Consider the following 12,428-nt stretch of genomic DNA (forward strand, 5'->3'; position numbering starts at 1 on the left):
GTTAGTGGGACTGAAACCCACGAGAATGTTCGTAAACATCTTGATCATGCCCTTACTTTGCCTCATAGCATCTGCTATAAACTAAAGACACGGCTGTAGGCGCTGTCGCTGTCTCTCAGAGAAGCAGCGTCCCACCCAGACCCGGCTTTCATTCTCTTGTCTGTCTTTTCTAAGCCTTTCAGCCACCCACTCAGGTTCACACTGTAGAAAGATCTGCCTCCAGGCTCCCACGGCGGGTTCCTGCTTCAAACCCTGCCCTTACAGGAAACAGCTCCCAGAAACAGCTTGGGGGCAGGTGCAGCCGTTGCCAAGACAACCCCTGTGGACTGACTTCCTTCAGGTCGGTCGTGGCTGTTTGTCCCTATGTGATGAACACCACCCATTGTTTTTACAGTGGGGCCTTGACTTATGAGTGTCCCGACTAATGAGTTTTCTGAGATACGAGCTGTCTCTTGGCCGATTTTTTGCTTTGAGTTGTGAGCTAAAATTGGAGTTACGAGCCAGCTTCAGATACCCCACCGCTAGTTGGCACAGCGAACGTCACAGTGAACACCACATCAGCCCAGCATCACGTGTCTCACTTGTTCACTTTTAATTTGACATAAGAGTAATTTGAGTTACAAGCTCCGTCGTGGAACGAATTAACCTCGTAAGTCAAGGCCCCACTATATATAAGTAGATAATTACAATGTCACAATTATTACCTGATAATTTGAAGTTCTGAGGGTAGGCTATTTATGAGCAGGAGGACTGAATGATAGGCAACTAGCTGAACAGACTTAACATCTAATAGCAAATAACCATTATCTCCTGTTAATATACAATCTCTAGTCTCCCAAACTGGCTCATATTTCATTTTAATTATTACATAATAATTTATATGCTTAGATTCTTCTTGTATTAGCATCTCTTTACTCTAGTGTGGCTAATCACTTTTTTTTTCAACTCATTTTCTTGCCCCTAAGATTGTTTTGCTCTTTCTGACTAAAATGCCTGTTGATACATAGCTCTCGTTTTTACATTCTCTGCAATTATGGTCTGCCCAGAGTTCAACCGATTTTGGCTAAGGCTCCTAATCTGTGTGCCTGACCTAGGATTGACCTGCTCTCTGGGTGGACAGTCTGCGTTTTTTTGGTGGCTTCGGATTTCCTGATTGCTCAACTCTATCCCTCCTAACCCCTTTCAGAACCCTTGGAACATATTACTGAAATGTGCTCTCTTGCCAAAAGAAGTTGTAAACAATTTCTTGTTTGATAGATGACATATATATGTGTGTATATATATTCATGTGTACTTATTTTTAATTCTATATTTTAACATTTTAATATATATGTTTTAAAAATTGAGCTCCAATTTTTCTTAAAGATTCTTCTTGCCAGTTAATATGTCATGAAGGGAAATATGTTTAACTATGGCGCTTACTTTTGGCATTAATTTATTTGGCAATCAATTGCAGAACATACTTAAGTGCCAAGTACTATGCCAGGTAGCAGTACTATAAACATAAATAAAATATAATCACTGAATTTAAGGACAATAGGAGACAGACTTGTACACAAATAAGAACCAAGTCATCTTGGTCGTCTCTGAAAATTTTTAAGTTTTAAGAGCAACATTGACTGAAATTAAAATCATCTCCAACACTGGTGGACCTGGATTCTACAGTGCCAAATTTTCTAATAATCTGATAACAATTAATGTCTCTCTTCTTGAGGAAGGGAACAATCTAGGACACTAAGCTTCAGAATTACAGTCAGTATACACAATAGGATTAGAGGTCCATATCCAATGTCAGATAACAAAGTCTCCCTCTCTGTATCTGAGTGTAAATTTGCTATGAACAATAAGTAAAGGAAAACGTATTGGCAGTTGAAACATCAGTAAGGAACATACACCACTGAGGATAGGATCCCAGTGAAGGTCTCCTGACTCACTGACAAATGCCTCTATGACAGTGACAGAGATGACAGAAAGTGAGGCTATTAGGGACACAAAAGTAAAGCTGCTTCTGGCTTAAATAGTTCAATTTGAGTCTTCTAAGACAACACAGGTTTGGGTGCCCGACTAGTAAGTCTGGGAAAGTGGTCTGACCCAACATTGTAAACCACTAATGACTCCAATTTCTCCAGATGTTCTTCAAACTTCTACTCCTTTGTAAAATTGGCCTCTAAAATTTCTGAATTGGCCCTTATTATCCTAACAAAATGAACAAGTTGTAGAAGAGCCAGGATCTTCCTAGAATTGTATTTTTGGTGAGCCCGGCCTGTCAAATCCTTGACCAAAAATTCCTGGCCAGTGGCCACATTAGACCTTAACAAGTGGAAGAAAAAATACCATTTGTCACTTCCCAATAGAATGTATGAGGGTTTTGTCATGTAACCAGATTCTAAACTTGCCTTCAACCCTGAAGTCCTTGGTGCCACTGGGTCCCCGGAGATGCAAGACCTGCTCTCAATTTCCGTTTAATATAATCTATAACTGGAGCTCTTCCTGGAGCTCTTGGGGACCATTCACAGCAAGCTGACTTCCCTGACCATCTTCCTAATCTGCGATGGGACTGTTGAAATTCTCTTAACCTTCATTGTTGCCCAGCTTCTGAGCAGTGAAACTAAGCTCATAGATCCGCAAACCATGCCCGGAATATGCAACCAGATGAAAGAGTTCGGAACCAGTTGTCACATAAGGCAAACCATAAATCTCTAGCACTTACTCTGGCTCGGTGTTAGCTTGAGACATGTCTAAGAGCTTCAATAATCTAGACTCTGGATGGCTGACAAGATGTCACAGTGTCCAACCTGCAGGTCCTGAATCCTGGGGCCACTCAAAAGACAAAGGTGAGGGTGACCTCTGGTCATACTAGCTCTTGAGGACCTATTGGAAATCTCCAGGTGTTGATATTGAAAACCCAGGAGCAAACAGCCCAACCCAGGAAGACAGTTTCAGAATATGTTGGGCTGAGGCCACCTGAAATGAATCTAATGCAGCCTGTCAGACAGAAAGCTTCCTTTGGATGCTAGCCCAGCTTCATCCAACCACCTTTATAAAGCAAGCAGAGACATCGTTCGCTTCCAATTCAGTCCTGCATTTTCTTTCATTGTTTTTCTCTTGTTTGATATCCTCAGTATGAGACATAGAACATCACTTCCCCAGAAGATCCACATCCTTTTCACCCCTTTGAGCACCTTCTTCTCCTTAGCTCTAGAGTTTCCTCATTCTCTGGGTACCTGTTTAGCAATGACCTTCCCAGGTACTACCATTCTGCCACCGAGATCCTAGGGTAGAACAGTCCTAAAGTTTGAAATCAAAGAAATGCAACTGGGACATCCACCTTATCCTATTGCTCCCAGTTCCCTCTGAGATAGCAAATCTCCTTTTCTTTCCCTTCCGTCTGGGGTCCCCGCCCCCAGCCGTGTCCTCTTGTTCCCAACACGTCCAATCTCATCTATAAGTAGTGTGATTAGAAGTCACTGGTTTTGGGGACAGTTTGGGTGTATGCTGAAATTGTTGAAAACTAATTATTATTATTATTTTCTTTTTAGGTTTCAAATTATGGCAATTTATTTTATTTATTTTATTTTTATCTATAATTTCTTTATTGATTCAGGTATTACAAATGTGTCCTCATCCCCCCATTAACCCCCAACCTCCCTCCCCACCTCATGCTCTCACCCCCCTGTTGTCCATGTCCATTGGTTTGGCTTATATGTATGCATACAAGCCCTTTGGTTGATCTCTTCCCCTTACACCCACCCTCCCCCTGCTTTCCCTCTGGGAATTAGTTGGAGGACGAATGACATGGCCACCCAGTCAGTGAGCCAGCGCTTGCCTCTGTTCCCAGGGAAGAGGCTGTGTGGATAACATTTGCTACCAGCAGCTGGAGCTGCCTCTTCTGAGAGATAATGAAGGAGAGCAAAGAAAGGGCAAGTCAGAAGTCAATGTTTTTCCTCTCTCCTCCCACTCCTCTTTCTTCTGTCTCTCGGTTTGATTCACAGAGAACAGCCTGCCAGCAATGCAGTCAGGCTGTGGAGACAGATTCTGCACATGTAGGAAGTGACTATCCAGGGCAGTCACAGCCTCCTCAATTTCATTTTTCTCCTGAGGGACTGAAACAACAACATACAAATAACCAACCTCTGTGCTTCCTGGGAAGCTGGATTTGATCCTCGTGATGAGAAACAGATGCCAGATTTGCTTTGCCAAAAAGAATTATAAAATGTTCTATTCTATACTAGATATTCATGTATTCTCCTCACTTTTTTACCAAAAGATTTAGGGTAGCTTACAAGGGTGTAGGCCATAGAGCAAGAAAATATCAATTAGGGAAAATATAGCATAATGGATCCACGGAGTAAGGATAATATCCCAAATGCCAATTTCATTCTAACATGGAATAGGAAATAAAAGGAAAAATGACTTCTCATTTAGTTTCCAAACTATTTTGAAACAATTAAGCTTTCTATCAGCATGAACAATACATCAAGCCTATTGCACCAATGAGATTCAGATAATTGTAATAAAAAAAAAGTAATGACAATGCTGATAAACAAGTTAACTTGGGACTAGAATGCACTGCATACATAAGTGGAGGAGACAGGTAATGTAATCACCGAATGGAATCTCTATCGTTGAGAATGTAGAAATTACACATGCTTTAGAGAAGAGACCAATTTATATTGACATTTTTGTTTGTCAAGACTACTTGAGTGCACTTCATAGATATATTATGGCTTATATTTCATCTTTCCCACATTCTGTGATGACCCACAACTAAGTTCTCTGATGCAGACAGAGCCTTTGCCCTTAGAGCTCTCTATCATCTCCCCCGCACCCTCCTCTGGGGGTTTAGAACTCTAATGATACAGATGCATTGCTTTTTTTATGGAAGACACAAAAATATTATCGTTGTCTTTTAGGAAGCAGAAAAATATGAGGAAAGGTGATTAAAACTAATGAGACTCTGAAAGATATGGATAAGATTAAAATAAGAGCTTTAGCAGTAAAGCTCTAGAGACGTAAATGAGACTCTTCTCAGTGGATATGACCCTTGACCCTCTGGGATATGAAAGCAATGGGCACCTTCACACAGTTCAGGTGAGAATGTGAATAAGTGCATTTTTATTGGAAGGACTATTTGGCAATACTTACATGTACCATTTGCCCCCCACCCCCCCACACCACCACCACCAAATTAAACTTCCCAATGAATATTCTTGCTGGAGTTGAGAGGTCATGTTTGCAAAGATGTTAGTCACAACAGGCCTTTAATTTCAAAGACAGAAATCAATCCAAGTGTCCACCCTAAGGAGCTAATGTCGTAAATCCAGTAGGTTGCTATCATGAGACACTATTTAGTAAACATGAAGAATGAGATGTGTCTGTGCTCATATGGAAAGATTCCCAAAATAAATTACTTCATGAAAAATGTAACATTAGGCATGGCTTGCCTTGTTTACCTTTGAATAAAATGTTGTGTAAGAGTTATATACATAGGGTTATATATGCTACCACATGCATAATGTTCCCCCTCCGGAAGAAATGAAACGACTATATCCATGAAGAGGAACTGAAAAGGTGTCAGGAGATTCTGTTGCTTTCTGGTTAACGGTTCTGTACTACTTGAATGTAATATACTATGTACGTATTACGAAAACCCAGAAGGGGACGCTTACACACTGAAGGCGGGGGAATAAAGGTCAGATTGACCAAAAAGGCACCAATCCACCTGGAATTTTGCAGCTGCCTGTTCCCCTTGATTTCAACCCACTTGGTTTGTTGCTTTGGGGTTATTTTCCCACTTCAGCTGCTTATTTCCTGTTTAACTTTGATTAGCTGACTCCTACTCTTTAATTCTTCCTGGCATACAATGTAGCTCGCCCTGCCCTAATTGACTTTGCCTCCTTTGTCCTGGACCTGGAGTCTGACTGCAGCTGTTTCTATTCCCAAGTCAGCCCATTTTGGCCTCAGTGTATCCACTTCATTCTGGTCTCAACTCTCTCACTCTGACAGTTTCAGCCAATATGTCATCTTGCAGAAGAAAATTATAAACAACTTTCTCAAAAACACAAGTATGCACTGTTGTTTTGTCTTTTTAACAATAAATTTTAAGAATTTTAATCTAGGCATTCTTCTGGATTCAGAAGCTAGGAAAACAGTCTTGTAAATCATGAGCAGCAGCAGAAGTTCAAAGGGACAGGTCCCATCTCTCCTCAAATAGATCACTTTTGAGAACTGAACGCTCCTCAAAATCTGGTAATCTTGTATTCCAATGATGGTTCATAAAAAGAATCAGGTCTTTGCAAATGTCTTCTTTCCAGGGAGGAGGAGAGCAGATCACACACATTCGGAGTATGTGTGATCCTCCTATACTGAGGAGAATAAATCCTCCTATACTGAGGAGAATAAATCCTCCTATACTGAGGAGGATAAAAGTGTCATATGACAAGCACCCAGTCTCAATGCCCTTATACCAGTGTTTCTCAACCTGTGGGTCGTGACCTCTTTGGGGGTCGAACGACCCTTTCATAGGGATCACCTAAGACCATCAGAAAACACATATATACTTACATTTTTTTTTTGTGATTAATCACTATGCTTTAATTATGTTCAATCTGTAACAATGAAATTGGGGGTCACCATAACATGAGGAACTGTATTAAAGGGTCGCGGCATTAGGAAGGTTGAGAACCACTGACTTACAAGCATGAGACCAAGGAAAGCTAGGTGGAAGTCCCAATGCCTTGAGAGGACGCAGGACAATAAGTCTCTGTGGGAGACAGAGTCTCAGCAGGGTGAGGCATTATGGCTGGTGAGGCAACAAAGGGGTTTCAGGAACATGAAGAAAAGCCGTCTTGGTCTATAAGTGTGCCCACTTGAGCTTCTCTATGGAAACCTTACGGTTCGCTAGCCAGGTCCCTTGTTTTTGTGAATATGACAACAAATTCCAAGCTGTGCCTGTCCAGCCCACCAAAACAAGCGTGTTGGGGAAGGGCCAGAATCTTTCCAGACCACACTGTTCTGTGACCCTAGTCAGACCCTTGACAAGGAAAATCTGGCCAGAGGCCAATAAAGAGCTCAGCCAGGAAGAATGTGTTGTTGGCCCTGCTAGAGGCATACAAAGGAGAGCTTGTTGTGCATGTAACCTCCATACTCATCAGCGGTCCTGAGGCCTTTTGACCTATGTTTTAGGTGCCACTGAGACTGTGGAATATAACTTTTTTAAAAATTCCATAACTAGCACAGTCCCTGGCACCCTGAAGCCTCCTAAAGCTGGCTGTCCACCTCGGCTCCTGATCACTCTCAGAATGTTGGTCTGTTCCTCCTACTCCGCAAACTCTCTAGCTTTTCAAGTGAGGAACCAAACACATAGATACCCAACCACTTCTCGAATTTCAGAGAAACCAGAGAGGAGCCTTGAAACATATTAGCACAAAACTAGCTATGGACCAGAGCCAGAGTTATAGCCCATAATTAGCACTTAGACCATGCAGGTTCTGGAAGAACTCGGACAGTGAGAGGCTGGTGGCCTGGGAGCCTCACTCCGGCATCTAAAGCAGATAGGAAGGAATATTCCATTCAACACCATAGATTCAACCAGGGACATTCACCCCCCTCTCCCAACCCAATCAACATCCTCTGATGTTCTAGTTTAAAACCAAATGCCCTGACCTGATTTCAGTCTTTTAAAAACAGAATTTCCCTGGGCAAGGCCCTAACTTAATCAAGCTCTTGTTTGATGCTAATACAGTCAGTTTGGCAGTTGGCTGCCACCACACAGGTGGGAATCCTCAGGCAGCATCAGTCTGAGTCAATTCAGTCAGAAATACTGTGTACACAACAGGGATATCTGTTGGCCAGACATATGGGGGTTCCCCCATCGGCATGGAGTATAACCAGAATAAGACTGGTTTATAAATAGCAATGATTGAACAAATTCATGGAAAGCATAATCCCACCTGGGCCAAGAGATACAGACCAATGGAAAATTATCCCTAGAGTCCATCAGATGAAAACTTTCTCTGCAGTGTTAAAGGTTCCTTCTTTCAATGTTGTAAAGATGAGACCTTGCTTACCTGGCCTTGATGGTGAGTGACTGTGCGTTGCTGATAGCTAATCAGGGTGGGCAGGGTTTACACACGTCCTCTCACAACTGACCAAGGTTGATACTGGTAGTGAAAATAATGGGACCAGACTCCCAGAAATCAAGAATGTCCTTTTTTTGCTAATGCCCCCACCATAAGTTTTCAAGAGAAAGTCTATGGTGGTAGAGAGAGGATCTTGGGTCAGGCTCAGTATGCCTCATTTATGATACAGATCCTGTCATAATGAGATCTAGGGCTGGGGTGTATCAGGATATTTCTTCCCTCGGTAGGAGTTTAGCAAAATACTGTTGTTTTTATTTCCAGTGTGCTTTAGGCCTATATTTATCCTCTCTGATCAAGCTATGGGAGCATATATCAACTACCCTCCCAGAGCTTCCCCCACAGGAGGCAGTGAGACACAAGACTCAGTTCCCAGGTGCCTGGCTCTACCACCCACTCTGCAATGGAGGCTGATGGGCAGTGGCAGGCCCCACCTGGGATCTGGTGGTCCCTCTTCCTGGGCCCACGTCCAATTTTAAGATTTTCTCCTATTGTTTTAAATATATTGATGGGAAAGAAGGGGCTCAGAGTACTTCTCCCCTGAGTGCAGGGTTTTAATTACTCCCAGCTCTCAAGAGTGGATTATGTATGCCTAAACTCTGATTTTTCCTATAGTAACTAATGGGTCAAAATACATTCACCAATAGCCAATATGGGATGATGGTTTCATCCCAAGGAAGAAAGACCATATGACTAAATCAAAATTTGAAACTAAAAAGAGAAAGTGGCTAAAGCATATATTGAGAGCCTTCAAAGGTGTTTAAACATAAAATGTTGCAAGGAGGGAAGCTCACAGGTTAGAATAAACTTGAAACTGTACAGGTGGCAAGAGATCATGACCTGCATGTGAATTTCACTTCCTCTAGTGAGGCCTGTGAAAGCTCCTTTTGTTCAGATATTGAACTTGACTTAAAATGAGACCCAGAACAGTGAAATAAATGTATAAAAACAGAACTCTTCATGCAAACAACAGTTAAACACATTACCTTCACAAAACCCTTCTGTAACTTAGTCCTTACCAGAATATAAGTTTTTGATGTGTGGTTTACAATAAGAAATATAAAGCTTAATCAAAAGTTAAATAATTTGCTTCAGTTTTCACAAAATGGAAATCATGTTTCATTATTCTTAACCTCAAAGTCTTCTTTATTGGGCTTCAACTCTTCCTTCATTAGCTCGGTAATTACTGACTAATTACTCCTTATGGGCCTCATCTGCTTGACCTGTAATTTCAATAAGGGCTCCATGTAGCAGGTATGGTACCCAGGATTCTTTTTTATTGGGCCCCGCTTCCTTCTATAGTTGCCATAAACTACTCTCCTGAACAATAGCCAGGAAGAAAAAATAACCACAAAAAGCACCACCCAAACTCCTTCCCATTTTAAGAGATTTTTCTGACCAATACCCAGACCTGTATCCATCATTCCCACAAGTAAAGGGAGCCCGTCACTGCCGTTCCACCTGCATTCATCACTTATCCTGCTCTGACGGTACCCTGAGTGTTGGAGGCAACATATAGCCAGAGCCACAATGAATAATCATTGCTTCTAAAAGAAAACCTCCGGACGTATGCATTTTACAGAACTAATCAATGAAAGAAAACAACCACAACCCAAAACCTGTTGATCCAAACAATATCAAAATGTCTAGTGGTTTAAACTAGGCACAACAGTTCCCATCACATCTATGCCTCTAATCTATACTGTCACTTCTTACATGAAAAGCACCAATCTGGAAATCACTAAGTTACTTAGAATATGAGACAAGATTCCTTAGGAGAAATATGCTCCAGTCTGCATAGGGTGTCATTCCTTCTCTTCTATTATTGTGTCATGTGACCTGAAAACCATTGACAAGTAGGGCTTCTAGATATTTTACACCGACCTAACTTCTTGGTTTCAGAAGCTTACCTGGTGGGACGAACAAACTGCCCACACACACCTTGCAGAGCAAACACCCACAGGCCACTGCTGCTCTCAAAAGCAGCTCTCACTTCATCTCCAGAACCTATTAATCGCCTAGGGTGTGTATGGGGTGGGGTCGGTGGGGGTTGGGTGGGGAAGCCTGGCTGCAGATGACACCCTCCTGGGACTGGGCACACAGCAAGGAAAAAACACTTACTTGCTCCCATGTGATGGGTCTCCGCCAGCACCTGGGCTCCTTGGAGCCCTTTGGAGCTGGGCTCCCTGGAGCCCTTTCTCTCCTCCTGGGCTTCTTTCTTTCTGATCTCTCTGGCTTCCTGGGCTCCGGTGGCTTAGATGGTGTTGCTAGATTAGCATCTGCCCTCACCAGCTGATGCCACCCAGGCTCGGGTAGTAAACGGCCCCACTGAATTGCCAGCTAGAACCCGAGTCCCTGGGGCAGCTGCCCAGCCACTAACCCAGGGAACCCCTCCAGCCAGATGCGCAGTGGAGCCGCGCCCGCCGCCGGGAAGCTGTTTTGTGTCCTTCCCACTCCTCCCTCCCCGCTCCTCCGCCCTCAGCTCCAGGCCAGTGTTGGACTTCAACACCCGGGCGGGGGCGGGGTGATGCTGACTGAAAGCGCCTCCAGCCAGATGCGCAGTGGAGCCGCGCCCGCCGCCGGGAAGCTGTTTTGTGTCCTTCCCACTCCTCCCTCCCCGCTCCTCCGCCCTCAGCTCCAGGCCAGTGTTGGACTTCAACACCCGGGCGTGGGCGGGGTGATGCTGACTGAAAGCGGCTGCGGAGGCTGCTGCTGCCGCAGGACCCCGGCAGCTGCGAGGTCCTGGGCCCCAGCTGCCTCGGGGAGGGAGGGGGCGAGGGGAGCGGCATCTGTAAGGAGGTGGAGCGGGGAGAAGACTTGGACTTGAAGAAATGGAGAGGCGGTTCAGAGCAGGGATGCAGTTAAGGTGGGAGGTTGGAGAGGATGGCAAAGCGATGTGATGGGGAGAGGAGGGGAAGAGTGAGAGAGGACGGCCGCAAACAGGTCTTTACCTCCAGTTGCTTTCTCGGTCGCCTTGCCCTGCTGCCCCAGTGGAGCCTGCGGCATTCGAATCTGGACATGGCAGTGGTGTGGCTGTGTGATGTGTGTGTAGGTGTGTGCAGGTGTGCAGCTGTCTAGGGAACAAAGGCCCTGGAGCTACGGCCTCCTCACTCTAGGTTTCTCTCCAGCTCTGGTGATTTGAAACACCAGGGGCACAGGCAAAACTATGCATTTTGGAAATTTGGGGATGGTGAAGGCAAAAGTTCACCATCTTTCTCAAAGGGAGTTTGGAGGTTTTCCCACATAGCACATTCATTTTAAATTCCAATTTGTTTGGAAGGGATAAAGTTTCCTTTTAAAAAAAAATTCCTGCAACACACTGAGGAAAGGGGAAAAGAAATCATGTATATTTATGAGATTCAGATTGTATATTGCCAGTTATAGAACCGAGGAGCAAAGTGGGATTCGGCTAACACTGCTTCTGTGCAAAACCATCGTAGGCACAGCATGTTTCATTCACGGTTCACAGAAAGGGAGGGTCTGTTGCATGTATTTTGTTTGTTTGTTTAAATTACATGTTTATTATGAAAAATTCCAAATGTATACAAAAATACAAAGAAAGTACAATAAACTCCTATGTACTAGTACTCAGCCTCAACTATTGTAGCACACAGACAATCTTGTTTTTCTGTAGCCTCCTTCCCACCTTAAATTAACTTAAAAGTGGTTCAGATGTCAAATCATTTTATCCAAAAATACATCAGCGTATGTCTCTGAATGATAAGGATTTTTAAACAATATAACCCAAGACCATTATCAGACCTAAAACTTAACAATCATTATTTTGTGGCATCAAATATGCACTCGATTTTTTTTCTAACAGACAACATATGAATCACCAGCTTTCTTCTGCTGGCTTTGTGGTGACAATACAAGTGAATTTTCCAGTGCATAGAACTTTTCCTTGGAGCAATCTGACACATCCCTTCTCACTTAGTAAAATCCTCTGCATCTCTCAGTACATTCAAACATAGTATAAACTTAAATTTATTAACATCAAATATTTGATAGTTTAAATAAGATATTTGACATAAATAAAGAGAAGTGGTGTAGGCCCCTCTATCTGCGGAGTATCTTTCTGTGGTTTTAGTTACCTTACTGTCAACTACAGACTGAAAATATTATGTGGAAAATTCCAGAAATAAACAATCCATACGTTTTCAAGTGCCATTCTAAGTAGCACGAGGAAATCTTGAGAACCCCGTTCTGTCCCACGAGATGTGAATCCTCCCTTTGTAGCCATCGTGCTTATCGGAGCGATTGTCATGGCATCGCAGGGCTCATGTTCAT

The 12,428-nt window shown here is 43.2% G+C and overlaps 1 protein-coding gene across 1 annotated transcript in view; it reads right to left on the bottom strand.

Annotated features, from left to right (window-relative positions):
• Positions 1–10,579, bottom strand: part of SCN7A (sodium voltage-gated channel alpha subunit 7) — a 79,429-nt gene extending 68,850 nt beyond the window's left edge. Inside the window, exon 1 of the mRNA XM_015565779.1 lies at positions 10,260–10,579. Coding sequence (XP_015421265.1) covers positions 10,260–10,269 — 10 coding nt within the window. The 5' untranslated portion in view covers positions 10,270–10,579. The remainder of the gene's footprint in view (positions 1–10,259) is intronic.
• Positions 10,580–12,428: the final 1,849 nt, after the last annotated feature.

This window comes from Myotis davidii, unplaced genomic scaffold (assembly GCF_000327345.1).
Source record: "Myotis davidii unplaced genomic scaffold, ASM32734v1 scaffold59, whole genome shotgun sequence".
Lineage (NCBI taxonomy): Eukaryota > Metazoa > Chordata > Mammalia > Chiroptera > Vespertilionidae > Myotis > Myotis davidii.